Genomic DNA, 13,105 nt, shown 5'->3' on the forward strand with positions numbered 1-13,105 from the left:
CTCTCTCTCTCTCTCTCTCTCCCCCCCCCCCCCTATCATTACTTCACGACGATACCTATATGGTTGATGAGATGGAGCTCAGAGCGAACATGGCTCGGATGGCCGTCACCTCCTCTGTCCTGTGCGTCAACCCCTGCACTGCATTAACGGCAATGACCTCTCTGCTCGGCGGTGACAGTCATCTGTCAACGCTGGTTAATTCCCAGTCCTCCGAGGGTCCAGAGATGACAAATAATGAGGCCTGGCAGTGGTGGAGCCTTGTGGAGGGCTAGACAAGGGTCTGGTGTCAGCGCATCCGGAGCATCATTACAAGCCACTGTCAGCAGGGTGAGGGGTCAATACAAACCAAGAAGATAATCCTCACATGGCCACCATGATCTCAGGGCCTCAGCTTCTCTATTGACACACATCAGGGCGAGGAGGCAAACAAATTAGCACCAGTCAATATTCTCTGTCCCCGTGACACAGCCACCCCAAGGGCTGCCATGTTTACCTCACCTCCTGTCAGAACAATACAGGCGATATAGCGTTGTCAGGAGGACTAGCGTGATGGAGGAAGCATAATGACCGCGAAGCGTGAGGGTTTACGGGTTGTTGTCAGTGCCAGCTCGCGCAGGTTAGTGCGTGAAGTGTTTACTCGCCTATAGAACAGGGCGCGAATGGACCTGTCCATTTCTGTCCAGTGTGTAAATGGCGTCCGAAATTTGGTTGGAGGGAAATTAAATCCATTCATGTGGCCGAAGGTCCCATTCCAGTTAAAATTATTCCCTTCCCTAATTGTGAAATTCCTCAGGCAGCCCTGCCAAATGTGTGGGTTTTTAGGGGATACAAGCTGTCCAGTCAAAGGAGCCAGTTCAAGATGACTTGTTTTCCGTGCTAAGTGTGATCATAGAACTTCTGTTGCTAAGAGGTTGCAGGGCTGTGAAGTGGAAAACACTTCAAAATGCTAATCAAACATATGGCACCTCTAGAAACAAACATGGATCATGTCCTTGTCCTGCGAGATAAAAAGGTTACTTGGTTTTAAATGTAATTCGAATGCGTCCAATGGCTGCAGTTGACTACGGCTGCTGAAAATATATTTTTGTTCGTTTGCATACGGTATAGCTAAAGTAGAGATTGCTCACACGTGTTTTTTTCTGCTCCTTCTCCCCTCTATGCAACCCCTCTGCGCCCCCTCCCTCTGCTGAAAGCCATTACAGAAATACAATTTCTAATACCTCCACACAGGTCTTCGATCGACTGCAAACAAATTTATATTCAGGCGGTAAACTGCAAGCTGCAGAGATTTATTTATTGAGTGTAGAGGAGAGAAACAAGCTAGCGCGTGAACCCTGAGTAACCTCCGAGCTGACATGAAGATGGATAAGTGTACCATGCAAATGCATGGAGGGAAGGGATATATTGCACTCAGTCATTCAGTACATCGCTGCCTGTAGAATTCCATTAACTCCCCCAGCTGGGACCATAGTTCTGTGTTGTAAGAATGCAGTTAGAACTTGTTCATTACACGGAATTGTTTTGTAATTACTGGGGACTTAAAAGTTATACGAAATATTGTTAAAATGACGATAACAGAATAACAACTAAAGCTGTTTCTTTTACGAAATGTTGATAAATTAGGACTAATAACTAGAGCCTATACTGTAGCATTTATAATAATAATAATAATAATAATAATAATAATAATAATAATAATAATAATAATAATAATAATAATAATAATAATAATAATAATAATAATAATACGTATTATTATATAAACTATGAATGCAATAGGCCTTACTTTTTAAATTACAATTTATTGTGTATAATCGTTTGATGTTACATTTGCAGACCGTATACTTCTCTAAAAAAAATTAAGACATTCGTAAAGGCAGCAAAAATAAAATAGTGATTATTATAACCGAATTGTATAACATTAACATCCAATTCACTTATTGAGTTAAATATCACGGTTATCACTAACTAACTGATAGGCTATTTGCAAATGCTTATTTGACAAACGAGGCAAACCGGAGACAATTTAGCCTATACACAAGTTTTATCTATAAAAAAAACGTTGGAAAATGTATATTATATGTAACACGGTATAGAGTTTATAGACTCCGCAGAGAAGATTTCCTTATTACAGATATACTGTATAGTTCCCATTTGTTCACGGTTCAGGCATATAGTCAGTTAAATGGTTCGATCAGTGTTGAGAACATAGCATTAGTACATCGTAACATGAAACGTATTAATTAAACGTATACACTTATTTATTTATTCGTATTTTTATTTTATTTTAAATTTTAAATTTGATCGTGGACAGAAAACCCACATGGTTTGTTAATTTCAGAGAGAAGTAGGTCACCGAACAGAAAACGTGCCAATAGTGAAGCAATGACATTTTCCTTCAGCTCCTGAATAACTTTCCCCATATTTGGATTTCTTTAGATTTGTTGTATAGTGCCATAATATGGAGGCAGCAATCTATAGGTCAATTTTTGTTAACTTAACTTTGTTAACATGTTTTAAAATATAAAATACTTGATATTTAGCCTATGGTGGTAAGTATAGCCTAATAGTAAAATATTTAATGTATATGTATGTAAAATATACCCAGGTCTATGAATTAATGCAATTTGACTGAAAAGTATTTCGGCCTGCATTCATTATAATAATAACATGTGTGTAAATATACAAATTCATATATACACATAAATATATATACATACAAATGAGGTAGATATACTGCAGTAGCTCAATTGAAAGGTTTCGGTTGAGGTTTCTGCAGTCCGAACCACGCGATAGGCTGAAGCTACAGCTGCTTCACGTCATTTAATTTAAATTCAGGTCTATAGTTCAAAAGGGATGATGTTTTAATATAAACATCTACAACTGGGGTAGCAGTTTGAAAAGATGCAGTTTTAGGTTTTAGGACAAACATTGTAGTTGGCCAGTTAGTGGTCACTTCGCATCCTTTCCGTTGGGGCAGTGAAGAGACCGGAGTTCAACTATGAACATGCCTTCTGTCAATAAGAACTTCTTGATCTCTGCTCGGAGCCATTTTGTATTTGTTCAGGCTAATTACAAATCTGCTGCCACTGAACCTCTAAATACCATCTGTCATGACCTTTGAACCCATTAAGTGTGCCTTTCACATGACCTAAGCCCTTTGCTAAAGAGGGCCTCTGGTTTCAAGAAGCCATCGCTGAATTTGCATAATCCATTCGCTACATCATTGAAACCTGTTATGTTAATTTGGATAGTATTTCATATAAAAAAAGCACACTGCTTGACCAAAAATAACATAATGATATTGAAATGAACGAAACAGCCATCAGCACAAACCTCGATAATATGGAGGTGTAAGACTATTTCAAAAACTGCGCCCTGCTGTCCAGGAGAAACACCACAGGCTTGACGTCATCTTACCTGGTTGGATGGAAGCCCTTGTGGGCCAGTGGGACTCATCGCTATGCTGTAATGATGACCTTTGTTGCTCACATCAAGTTTTAACTGTTTCAATTGACTAGCAATAGCAGGTCACATTGCCTGGGGCTATTTAAAAAAAATATGTACAATGCGAGTCCATTAAAATGGTGACCTGAAATGAGTTTACAACTTGCTTGCTTGGCTTAATCAGTGTTGTCTCCTCTGATGACAGAGATGTCCAGCTATTGGCCAAGACCTAGAGGGCACGTCATCCCCATCAATCAGGGATTGCATCTCTCCACTAGGGATGTCCCCATGGTCGTCAGCCGTCTGACCAAGCGTTACTGGATGCCTGAGAGGCCGGCCATGAATTGCAACCCTGTCCAATGATTATGCAGGGTATAGAGGTGATAATGACTTCCTATCAAGAGTTAACGGCCGAAGGAAAGAGTAGCCCTCTGTTCACGGGCTGCTTCCGACCGAAAGAGGTCAGAAACCGGGACTTGTACCACACAACTCCTTCTGAACTCAGGACCGGTGAGGAGGGGAACTTGGAAGTTGGCTCGGGATTTTCATCACATCACCAGCACTTGACCCCATCAAATAGTAATGCAGCCGGAGCAGAGGTTTTGACTCGAGGCTTTGACACTGTTACGGACTGCCCTCCCCCGGCCTGCCCCCTCTCCTCCTCCCGTGGCCCCTCGTCGTGCTGCAGAGTGCAGGGGCAGGACTTCTTAGGACTCGGATACAGCTCGCCAACTAACAACGACGAGGGACACTCATCAGATTTTGGGTCAATAGACGCGCACATACAAATCTACTCTCAGGATGGGCCCAATATTCACGTTTCTGTCGTGGACAGTGCCTCCAACTTGGATCCCAAGTTTAACATAACTTATAGGAGTAAAACGTTTGATTGGATGAAAGTGAAGAGGAGTCAACCTCGGACTGGTAAGGGGGGGGGGTCGTCGTTTGTCCCGGAGATATGTTTTTCTTTTTAATTGTAAACGATTCATATTGTGTTTTCAGCACGATTGTGTCAATCGGAGTCCTCAAAATGCATTGAAAGTGTATGGCAACGGTGAGAAAGTTGCTTAGGACTTGATAAAAGTTTTCTAAGCCGGATATAGCTGACGTATTTTGTGCGTCACGATGAGGCAGACTTTCCCTCTCATCGACAAACTAAAATCTAATTTAAACGCAATTCCACGCGTATTTAAATTATATCACACCAAAACATTTGAATGACAAATATAGCCTAGCTGTTCACTTAATACACAATTAGCACATGGACAACTCGGTCGGCTGTTTCCTGAACTGTCCATGTCAAGCAAGACATAGGCTACTGGTTTATTCAATATATATATTTTGTACCCCTCCTCGTGTGATTAAATGTGGCAGAATTGAGACGATATGAAGATGCAAAGAAGGGTACAAGTCCCACTAAGCCTCTCTGTAACTTCAATTTAGAAAAATATCAATTATTTGTTCAGACCCTCGCGCTAACCGATTCAGTCCTGAATAATGCAACAGACCGCTGCCTGTCGAGATTCACAGGAAGTTGAGTAAAACTTACTCTAGGAAGCTGAAGTGCTGCCCGGGTATTGATTAGTTGTCTGTTTGTAACGAGAGCCCTGTATTGATTTCAGTTTCCAGCACCTTAACATGTGTCCAGCTTTTTAACATAATTGCTGTCACAGATCATCATTGGCTTGACTGATGAGTCCTCTGGCTATAGGGCCCTACTATAGAAGACCCAGCATGCATACTCTGGTTGTGAAACCAACACCACGACAGATCCAAATGGATGCTTCGTTCTGTTGACAACTTTCAGATATATCTCATATACTGTATATATATATATATATATATATATATATATATATATATATATATATATATATATATATAAGTTGATCAATTATGTAAATTGACTGAGTATTCACTCTAAATGATTGGTTGCATACATTTTGCATGTGGATGATGTTGTGGTGGTCTATATGGCCTACAGTCCTTATTGCTGTGTAATGTAAATATACTAACCTCAATAACATGTTCAGTTTTGTTACTATTAGGTGTCGGCTGATATCAGATACTGTTTATTGTGAAAGGGATATTGCCACAAGGCTGTGCAGTATATCTTAACTTGGATCATCTATTTGTATGTTCTATTTGCAAAAGAGATATTGTATCTCAATGGGACTTCCTGGTTAAATAAAGGTTAAAAAAAAGGAAAAAATGATATTCAATAGGCAGGCATGCTACTGGACAGTGGGCTGTGGAGAGGTGACACAGGCCTATACTAGCTATATCCCTGCTAGCTGATACCATTGTGTACAAGTTGGAAAGGTGAAAGGTCACCTCAATGTCTTCCTGGCCAGTCTCGGAGCTATAAATATTACAAATTCCATTTTGTCGTTTATATCCCCCGAAATGAACTGCATGCATCAAATACAAACAAGCGATTATTAACGTGTGCTTTATTCAGACACATGCAAGTCATTCATTTGTTTGCTCCTTATTATAATTATTGTATCGTCACACCGTCTTCCTCTATATCTCTGAAGGGGATCATCTGGGTAGGAGTATAGCTCATTAGTGCTACTGTGTTACTTGTAAAAGTGTCATTAGTGAAAACACACATTGCTCTGGAGGAGGCTGTATTGGTCTTGGCACAACTACCATATTCTTCCATGTAGAAAGACCTCCACAAGCCCCCCCCCCCCCCCCCCCCCCCCCCCCCCCCCACCATCACACCCCCCACCAGTACCCTGATCTCCTGGCTCAGTGTATATACTCCCAGTGCGTCATTCTTCAATTATGCTTTGACAGCACCTGAATTACTGTGGGCTGGATGCCCAGATGACTGAGGCAATGTGTATCGATCTATCCCCTTTCTTCTCTGCTCTCCTCGGCTTGGAAGGCCCCGCCGTTCCCTTCGCAGGCTGGGCTATTTCTAAAGCGTGCAAGTCATTCCTCAAATATTTAGTTTGATTCTTTTATGCCTTCTGGCTGCCATCAATTCTATTATCTTAGGAGTCATTAATCAGAATGTGCATGTGATTTGCTCTCCCGAAAGCCAAAGTGCAATTATACACACTGTTTCTCTGTGTTGGTCCCCTCGTATTCACACAGCACTCTTATTTCTGGCTTGGTAACCTTGACATTCATTTTCTTAAAAGCACGGATGTCGACATTCATCCTATCAGCTGACCTTTCCATCCAGTGGTGGTTTTCACGGTGGCTATAGAGGCCTGTTAGCCTTCCTGTGGGTGAGTTGTGGCAGCATATATTGTGCCACACCTGGAACGCAGAGTCCATTATGCAGCAGTAGCACGTTCACTCAGCTCCACAGACACACTGACAACTGCCCACAATGTCAGCGCTGAGAAATCAAGATGTAGTTGCTCTTTCTGCCATTCATTGCATAGAAGTGGCACGTATTATACTTTAATGTGTAAATCCAGAAAGCTCAGAGGAACGGAATGGAAACATTTAGCGTTAATGCCAATTTAAAAGGGCGACGAGGTATTTGTAAGTTGTCAAACTGGTATCCGCAGCTAGACTATTAATGAATCTGGTAAATATAGTTAATGGTTTGTCAACACGGCAAAATCACTTGGAAATGTTGAGCATTTCTTCTAACTACTCTTTTTCTCTCTCTAGCACTTTCTCCATATAGTTTGTTCCATGTGTCTGTATAGGGAGGTGTAGTCTGACGTCACTTTGGACCGCCTGCGAGGTCCACCCGTATAGGGATTTATCATTGGGAAATGGATTATCGGCTATTGTAACAATTCTGCCTCATGAACATTGGCAAGCTTTCCATTTTTGAGCTATATTGTGGATGAATACGCACAGAAAGGTTCATGCTTTATTTGTTTTAAACGAGACGATTTAGAAATGGTCAATGGGGAATTACATTACGTTTTCAAGATGGTGGACCGGCCGGAAACAGCAATAACGTAACCACTACACCTCCCTATAATGTCTCTCCCAACTTCTATCATCTGGTGCATGCGTCTCACCCACTCACTCCACCTGTGTTACTACAACAACAACAAAAACATCATCGTCAACAGCAGCAAACACAACAACAACAGCAACAACAACAAACATTAGTATTATGTAAAGTATAGCTCACTTGTTCATCTAAAGTTGATACTTTAGAGCTGATATACCTGATTTTAGAAAATTTGATCTCAGACAAAATACTAAAAGTGCCGTCAAGCCTTTCTCTCTGCGGTTAACATCAGGGCATATTCATTCACAGATTAAATTACTTTGAAATAATTAAATTTAATGTTTTACCTTTTTCACATTTATTCTTGAATGTTGTAAATGTTCAAATATTCATTTATTATATAATTGTTATTCTGGTTCAGAGTATAGCTCTGTACACTATTTCATTTTAAAGGGGAACTATCTTATAAATGGCCTTTTTGAGTGTTTAGCATTGTTTCCTAGCTATGTGAACTTATATTAATATGATCTATGTCTCTAATTCTCATATTGGCGCATTCTTCCAATTCTCCTCTCACAATATTCACCCTCACTGAACTGAGTCATCTGAAAATGTGATGATTTGTGATGTCAGAAAGACACCGCTGCATGATAATGGCGAGGTACAAGATGAGCTGCACACAGTGGTTGGAGCCCAGGCTCAAAACGGCTCGAGATCTTGAGGTAGAAAAATGCTGTTTTTGAGGACTTGATTAGAAATACAAAACAATGAATAAAAAAAATTAAAAATATTACAGAGGTGTTCCATAGACTCACAGGAATTGTGTAAAAGTGCCCAAATAGTGAAAGAAATAGTAAAATAGTTCCCCTTTAAATATTTTCCATTCAGCAACATAATTGTGCCAATGCATAATTCCAAAGTTTATTATATATTCCAAAATGTTTACTTAATTGAATATATTTTGTTTTGAACATTGTTTTGAACTAGTGAACTTCATGTATCATATATACACATCAAGTATACCTTCAAGTTCATCATATACAACTTGAATACCACTGTTTTTATCAAATATAACTTAAAATAATGACCTTACTGTTTATCAACTTTATACATACATAATCATCATGCAGGTGCCCATCCAGCATCATCATCATCATCATCATCATCATCATCATCATCATCATCATCATCATCATCATCATCATCATCATACCTTTATTTGAATAGGCAGGTTAATTAAGAACAAGTTCTTATTTTCAATAATGGCCTTTTTTTGCAGGTAAAAATCCCCCTAGGGGAAAGGGGAAGGGGGTCTTAAGCATGTCTTAACAACATCATCAACAACAAGGCCTCAGTCCTGAGAGAAACAAGGCCCCTTCCTCCTTCATGTACCTCTCAAAAACATATTTTTGTGTACATCTTGAACTGGTTTATCTACCATATACTTTACTTGAGTTCAACATCAGTTCTAGACCATTCCACAAATAGAAATTCACATACTCTTCAGAGTCATATGAACACAATGTTTTTTTTGTATTAAACCTTCCTCTTAAGTTATAACCCCCTTATGTCCAAGAAAATCTTTTGTATGTTGCCAGGAAGTAAATTATTTCTTGCTTTGTACATTATTTGTGCAGTCTTAAATCCGGATCCATGAACTTCAAAGCGTGTGTCTTTAAAAACAACATGTTCCTATATGCTCGCAAAATCTTACATTGTTTATTATCCTCATAGCTGTTTTTGTATGCATAATAAGTCAAGACGGCATACATATGTTTATATACTGTATATACAGTATATATGCCCCAGTTGAAATTAACCTATTGAACCTAATATATTTATTTACAGTAAACATGTGTATTTACAGTATTTATATACATTATAAAATACATTATATATATATACTGAGCAAATATATATCTATTCCCCCTTGACTAGGCAGGAGGGTATAGACTATTGTGTGGAATCACATTTACTCTCCCTGACCAGTGTTTTCTTGCGCTTCCCTGCAGCCAGGGTTCCCATGATGACCTGTGGCTTGAGCATCCTCTGCCCCGCCTTCGGTACCGACGAAGGGGCTGACAACATCTGCATGAACGGCCATCCTGTGGTGATGGGGAACGGGGTGCCGAGGACCAGCTTCAGCACCAGGCAGCTGACGGAGCTGGAGAAGGAGTTCCACTTCAACAAGTACCTGACTCGTGCCAGGAGGGTGGAGGTCGCCGGCGCCCTGCAGCTCAGCGAGACGCAGGTGAAAGTGTGGTTCCAGAACCGACGCATGAAGCAGAAGAAATTACAGAGAGATGGCCTGCTCCCTGACCCCCTGCCCCCGGCGTCACACTCACACTCCAACAGACTGGACACCTGCCTCACCCCTGAACCGTCCTCTCCCAAACACCTGCCCCTCTCCTGAACTGTCCTCTCCCAAACACCTGCCTCAGGACTCTCAGCTGGAGGAGCCCTGGCTTGTGCGTTCCGCTCCAAGGTCGCCCGGGACGGACAGTGTACTATAACCAGCCTCCAGATGCTCCGATTATAGGTTCAATCATGCTTCACTTTTATTTGCGTGTGAGGATACTATCGCCAACCTTGCAGTGGAAAATTTGTATATCAAAGAACGGGTCACAGCCATTTGTCTTCCCTCCTGGCTCTCTACATTGGTGCGCATGAGCCTTCGATTTGAATATTAAAATCAAGTCGTTAAATTGGTCAAGTCATTAAATTGCACGCTTGTCCACACAATGTAAATGAAGAAACAACGTAAATGAGGAAACAAAACTATTTCAATTGGCCATAGAATCTGTGACAGGCTGTGTGTTTATTTATTTTCAATATATTTATTTGACTAGCTATACTACATGGACATGTTTATTAAAGAGGACACACTACATTTGCACATGTTTGTTCAGTAGAATAACATTAAATTAACAATGAGGTCATTTTTAAACAAGTTATAGGCCTACCTATAATATATGAATATTCTGGATTATTTTATTGATAAGAAAGGTAAATTATTAAAAAAAAAATTATTGAAAGGAAAGTCTATTGCTTGTTAGCTACCACATTATTTAAACGTTTTAAAGGGGACCTGGAACCTGTTTGCCTATAGTCTTTGTATAGATTTTAAATATTATTTAGGCGTTTGGGGAAAAATCACATTGATACTCCTTGATTGGCCAGGGATGAAGTCTTCAGATAAACAAGCCACAAGCTGTTCAGAATTATTGCCGTTTGTGATGTCACAAGCTATAATCAATTTGTTGTGCTTTTTGGAGCCAGGAACACTGCCTACCTACTGCTTAGTTTGTAAACGTTTTTCTTTTCCTCTTGGGTGTGGGATAGTTAGACAGGGAAATAATTCATTTAAAATCTGGTGTGTAGCTACACCCACCAAGAACAGCATATTTAATACAAGGGAAGAAATCAGTTGTGGAAAATGTATAATTAAAATTAGATGCAGACTAATTTCTATGCAAAAACAATCATGTTCCACAGATTCAAAGAAGTCATATAATATTGTGGAAAAGATAAAACATATAGACCCCCTTACACACACACACACACAAACACACACACACACACACACACACACACACACACACACACAAAATATCAATTATTTACCCCTATTTGAACTATTACAACTTTCCCCACTGCTATTATCGCTCTCTATATAATTGAGAAGACAAAATACCAAGCACACCTGATGTAGGCCTGGCATCTTATTAGCCTATTAGCATTTAATCACATCAGGTTAAAAGTAAAAGTTAAACGGGTGTCATCCTCTCATCTATTCAGCGTTTTGTTTTGGTCCATATCCTCATCTCCTCACTAATGGTCTTCATTATCCCCTGTCCGGTGGAGGATTATAATGCCATAATTGACCGATAGATTTATTGATCTGCAGGTATTAAGAGTATTGATCAGTGATGATCCATCTACATGAGGCATCTCTGCAAAGCATTTGCATCTCTAACTGCACACTGATGGAATGCTGATGCGTCACGAACGGGAACTGCTTCGACTTTTATTGCCTTTACATATAATGCGTCAGAAAATTATAATTTAGCTTGAACAACCATGCGGCAGAGTAGACAATAATATTCTCTCTAAACTGTTCGGTTTTGCAGATCAACCAATAAATTTCCTGGCACCAGTGACTTCAGTATACGCTGCATTCCTTAGATCCACTTCTTATAAAAAAAGAAATGATAGCGTGCCAGGCCTTTAAACACAGTAATGCTAGCGGTGGCATAACGTGATTCTATCAAGTTAATGCCAATTTTAATATCAAGATACTTAATTAATTAATTATATGTAGGCTAAGTGAATATTGCTTGTTTAGTTTTCAATCAGCAATGTTTGCATACAAATATGAAATATTGTGTAGGTAGCCTATATACAACATGGCCACAGAGACTATACGACATACGGTAATTATTTATGATAAAAGAATGAAACCTTTCAAAAAGTTGAAGAAAAAAAGCCTTACAATTATTAAATGATGTCTGGTGTACCTGTCTATAGGTGTTGCATCATTGTATTTTATTAAAATAAAGAAAGGTAATAATTAGACGGTTGCGTTGATGAGGGTGGACAGGGAGGCTGAAGGCCAAGCTAATATATGCAGTAACACCAGAATTCACCCCTGACCTCTTGACCTTTGTCTTGCCCGGGGACAAGGCTGACCGGGTCAGCGACTCGGAGGGAGAAAGATGCACCATTCATGCTGTTGACCTCTCAGTCTCAGCCTTTTTTCTTTCTTTCATTCCCTTTTTTTTCAACCGGCAACTTTGGACGCTTTTGTTCTTGCGGTGGGTCTATATGTCCATGCAGTAATATTTCATCCAGCTGAATATAGGGGCTACTAGGCCATATGATAATTGTTCGTATTATAATACCAGGCCTGATGGTACTTCTTTTTTTCTACTCATAGAAGTAATCTCATTTTCTTATTTTCCCCTTTTTTTTAATGAGTCGGAAAAAACTTGTTACTAGCTTACTTTATAAACTGCATGAACCCCACCCCCTCAATAGTATTTGGAATTGGGGCCTTCTTTTGATAATAAATATGACAGAAAATTACTTGACAATACTAATATCCTGACGTCATTTAAATCCAGAATATATATGGAAAAAAGTAGAACTACTAAAAGCTTTCATATACCTTAATCATTTTAATCTCATCAAATACAACTTTGAGTCTGCCTTCTTCTTTAACCCACACAGTTCATTATGTTCTGCTGCGTGAATATGAAAGAATTAAATGCTGACACAACTGTCTGAGTAGCTTCCAACCTACTTCACTTTACTTTTATAGTTTTATTTGTGAAGGATAAGCCTGATTTAATCAAAAGCATGAGTGGAAATGCTCTGTGCTGAACCCCCATTTATTTATACTTAAATGAAATACAGGCCATTAGGTCTGTCACCCTATAAGCATCATAAAATAATAAGAGCAGAAATGCTTAGCCATCATGTGGCTATAAGTCCCTTTTATGCAAAATAGCTGTGAACCTATAATGGAGATGATGAGGATGATAATCTGAATATGATTCGAGGTAATGATAAGAGACCGTAGTGATAAACTTGACTATGATTTGAGGTAAGAGACCATAGTGATAAACCTGACTATGATTTGAGGTAAGAGACCATAGTGATAAACCTGACTATGATTTGAGGTAATGATAAGAGACCGTAGTGATAAACCTGACTATGATT

At 39.5% G+C, this 13,105-nt stretch overlaps 1 protein-coding gene across 1 annotated transcript; it reads left to right on the top strand.

The window, feature by feature from the left end:
• Window positions 1–3,833: 3,833 nt before the first annotated feature.
• Window positions 3,834–9,906, top strand: hoxc1a (homeobox C1a; the record flags this gene model as incomplete). The annotated part of the gene is made up of 2 exons (XM_084333495.1): window positions 3,834–4,371; window positions 9,397–9,906. The coding sequence occupies 2 exons, from the start codon at window positions 3,834–3,836 to the stop codon at window positions 9,795–9,797; spliced, it is 939 nt and encodes a 312-aa protein (XP_084189621.1). The 3' UTR covers window positions 9,798–9,906.
• Between the last annotated feature and the right edge of the window lie 3,199 nt (window positions 9,907–13,105).

Source organism: Notolepis coatsorum, assembly GCF_963971535.1.
Source record: "Notolepis coatsorum genome assembly, chromosome: 17".
Classification (NCBI taxonomy): Eukaryota; Metazoa; Chordata; class Actinopteri; order Aulopiformes; family Paralepididae; genus Notolepis; species Notolepis coatsorum.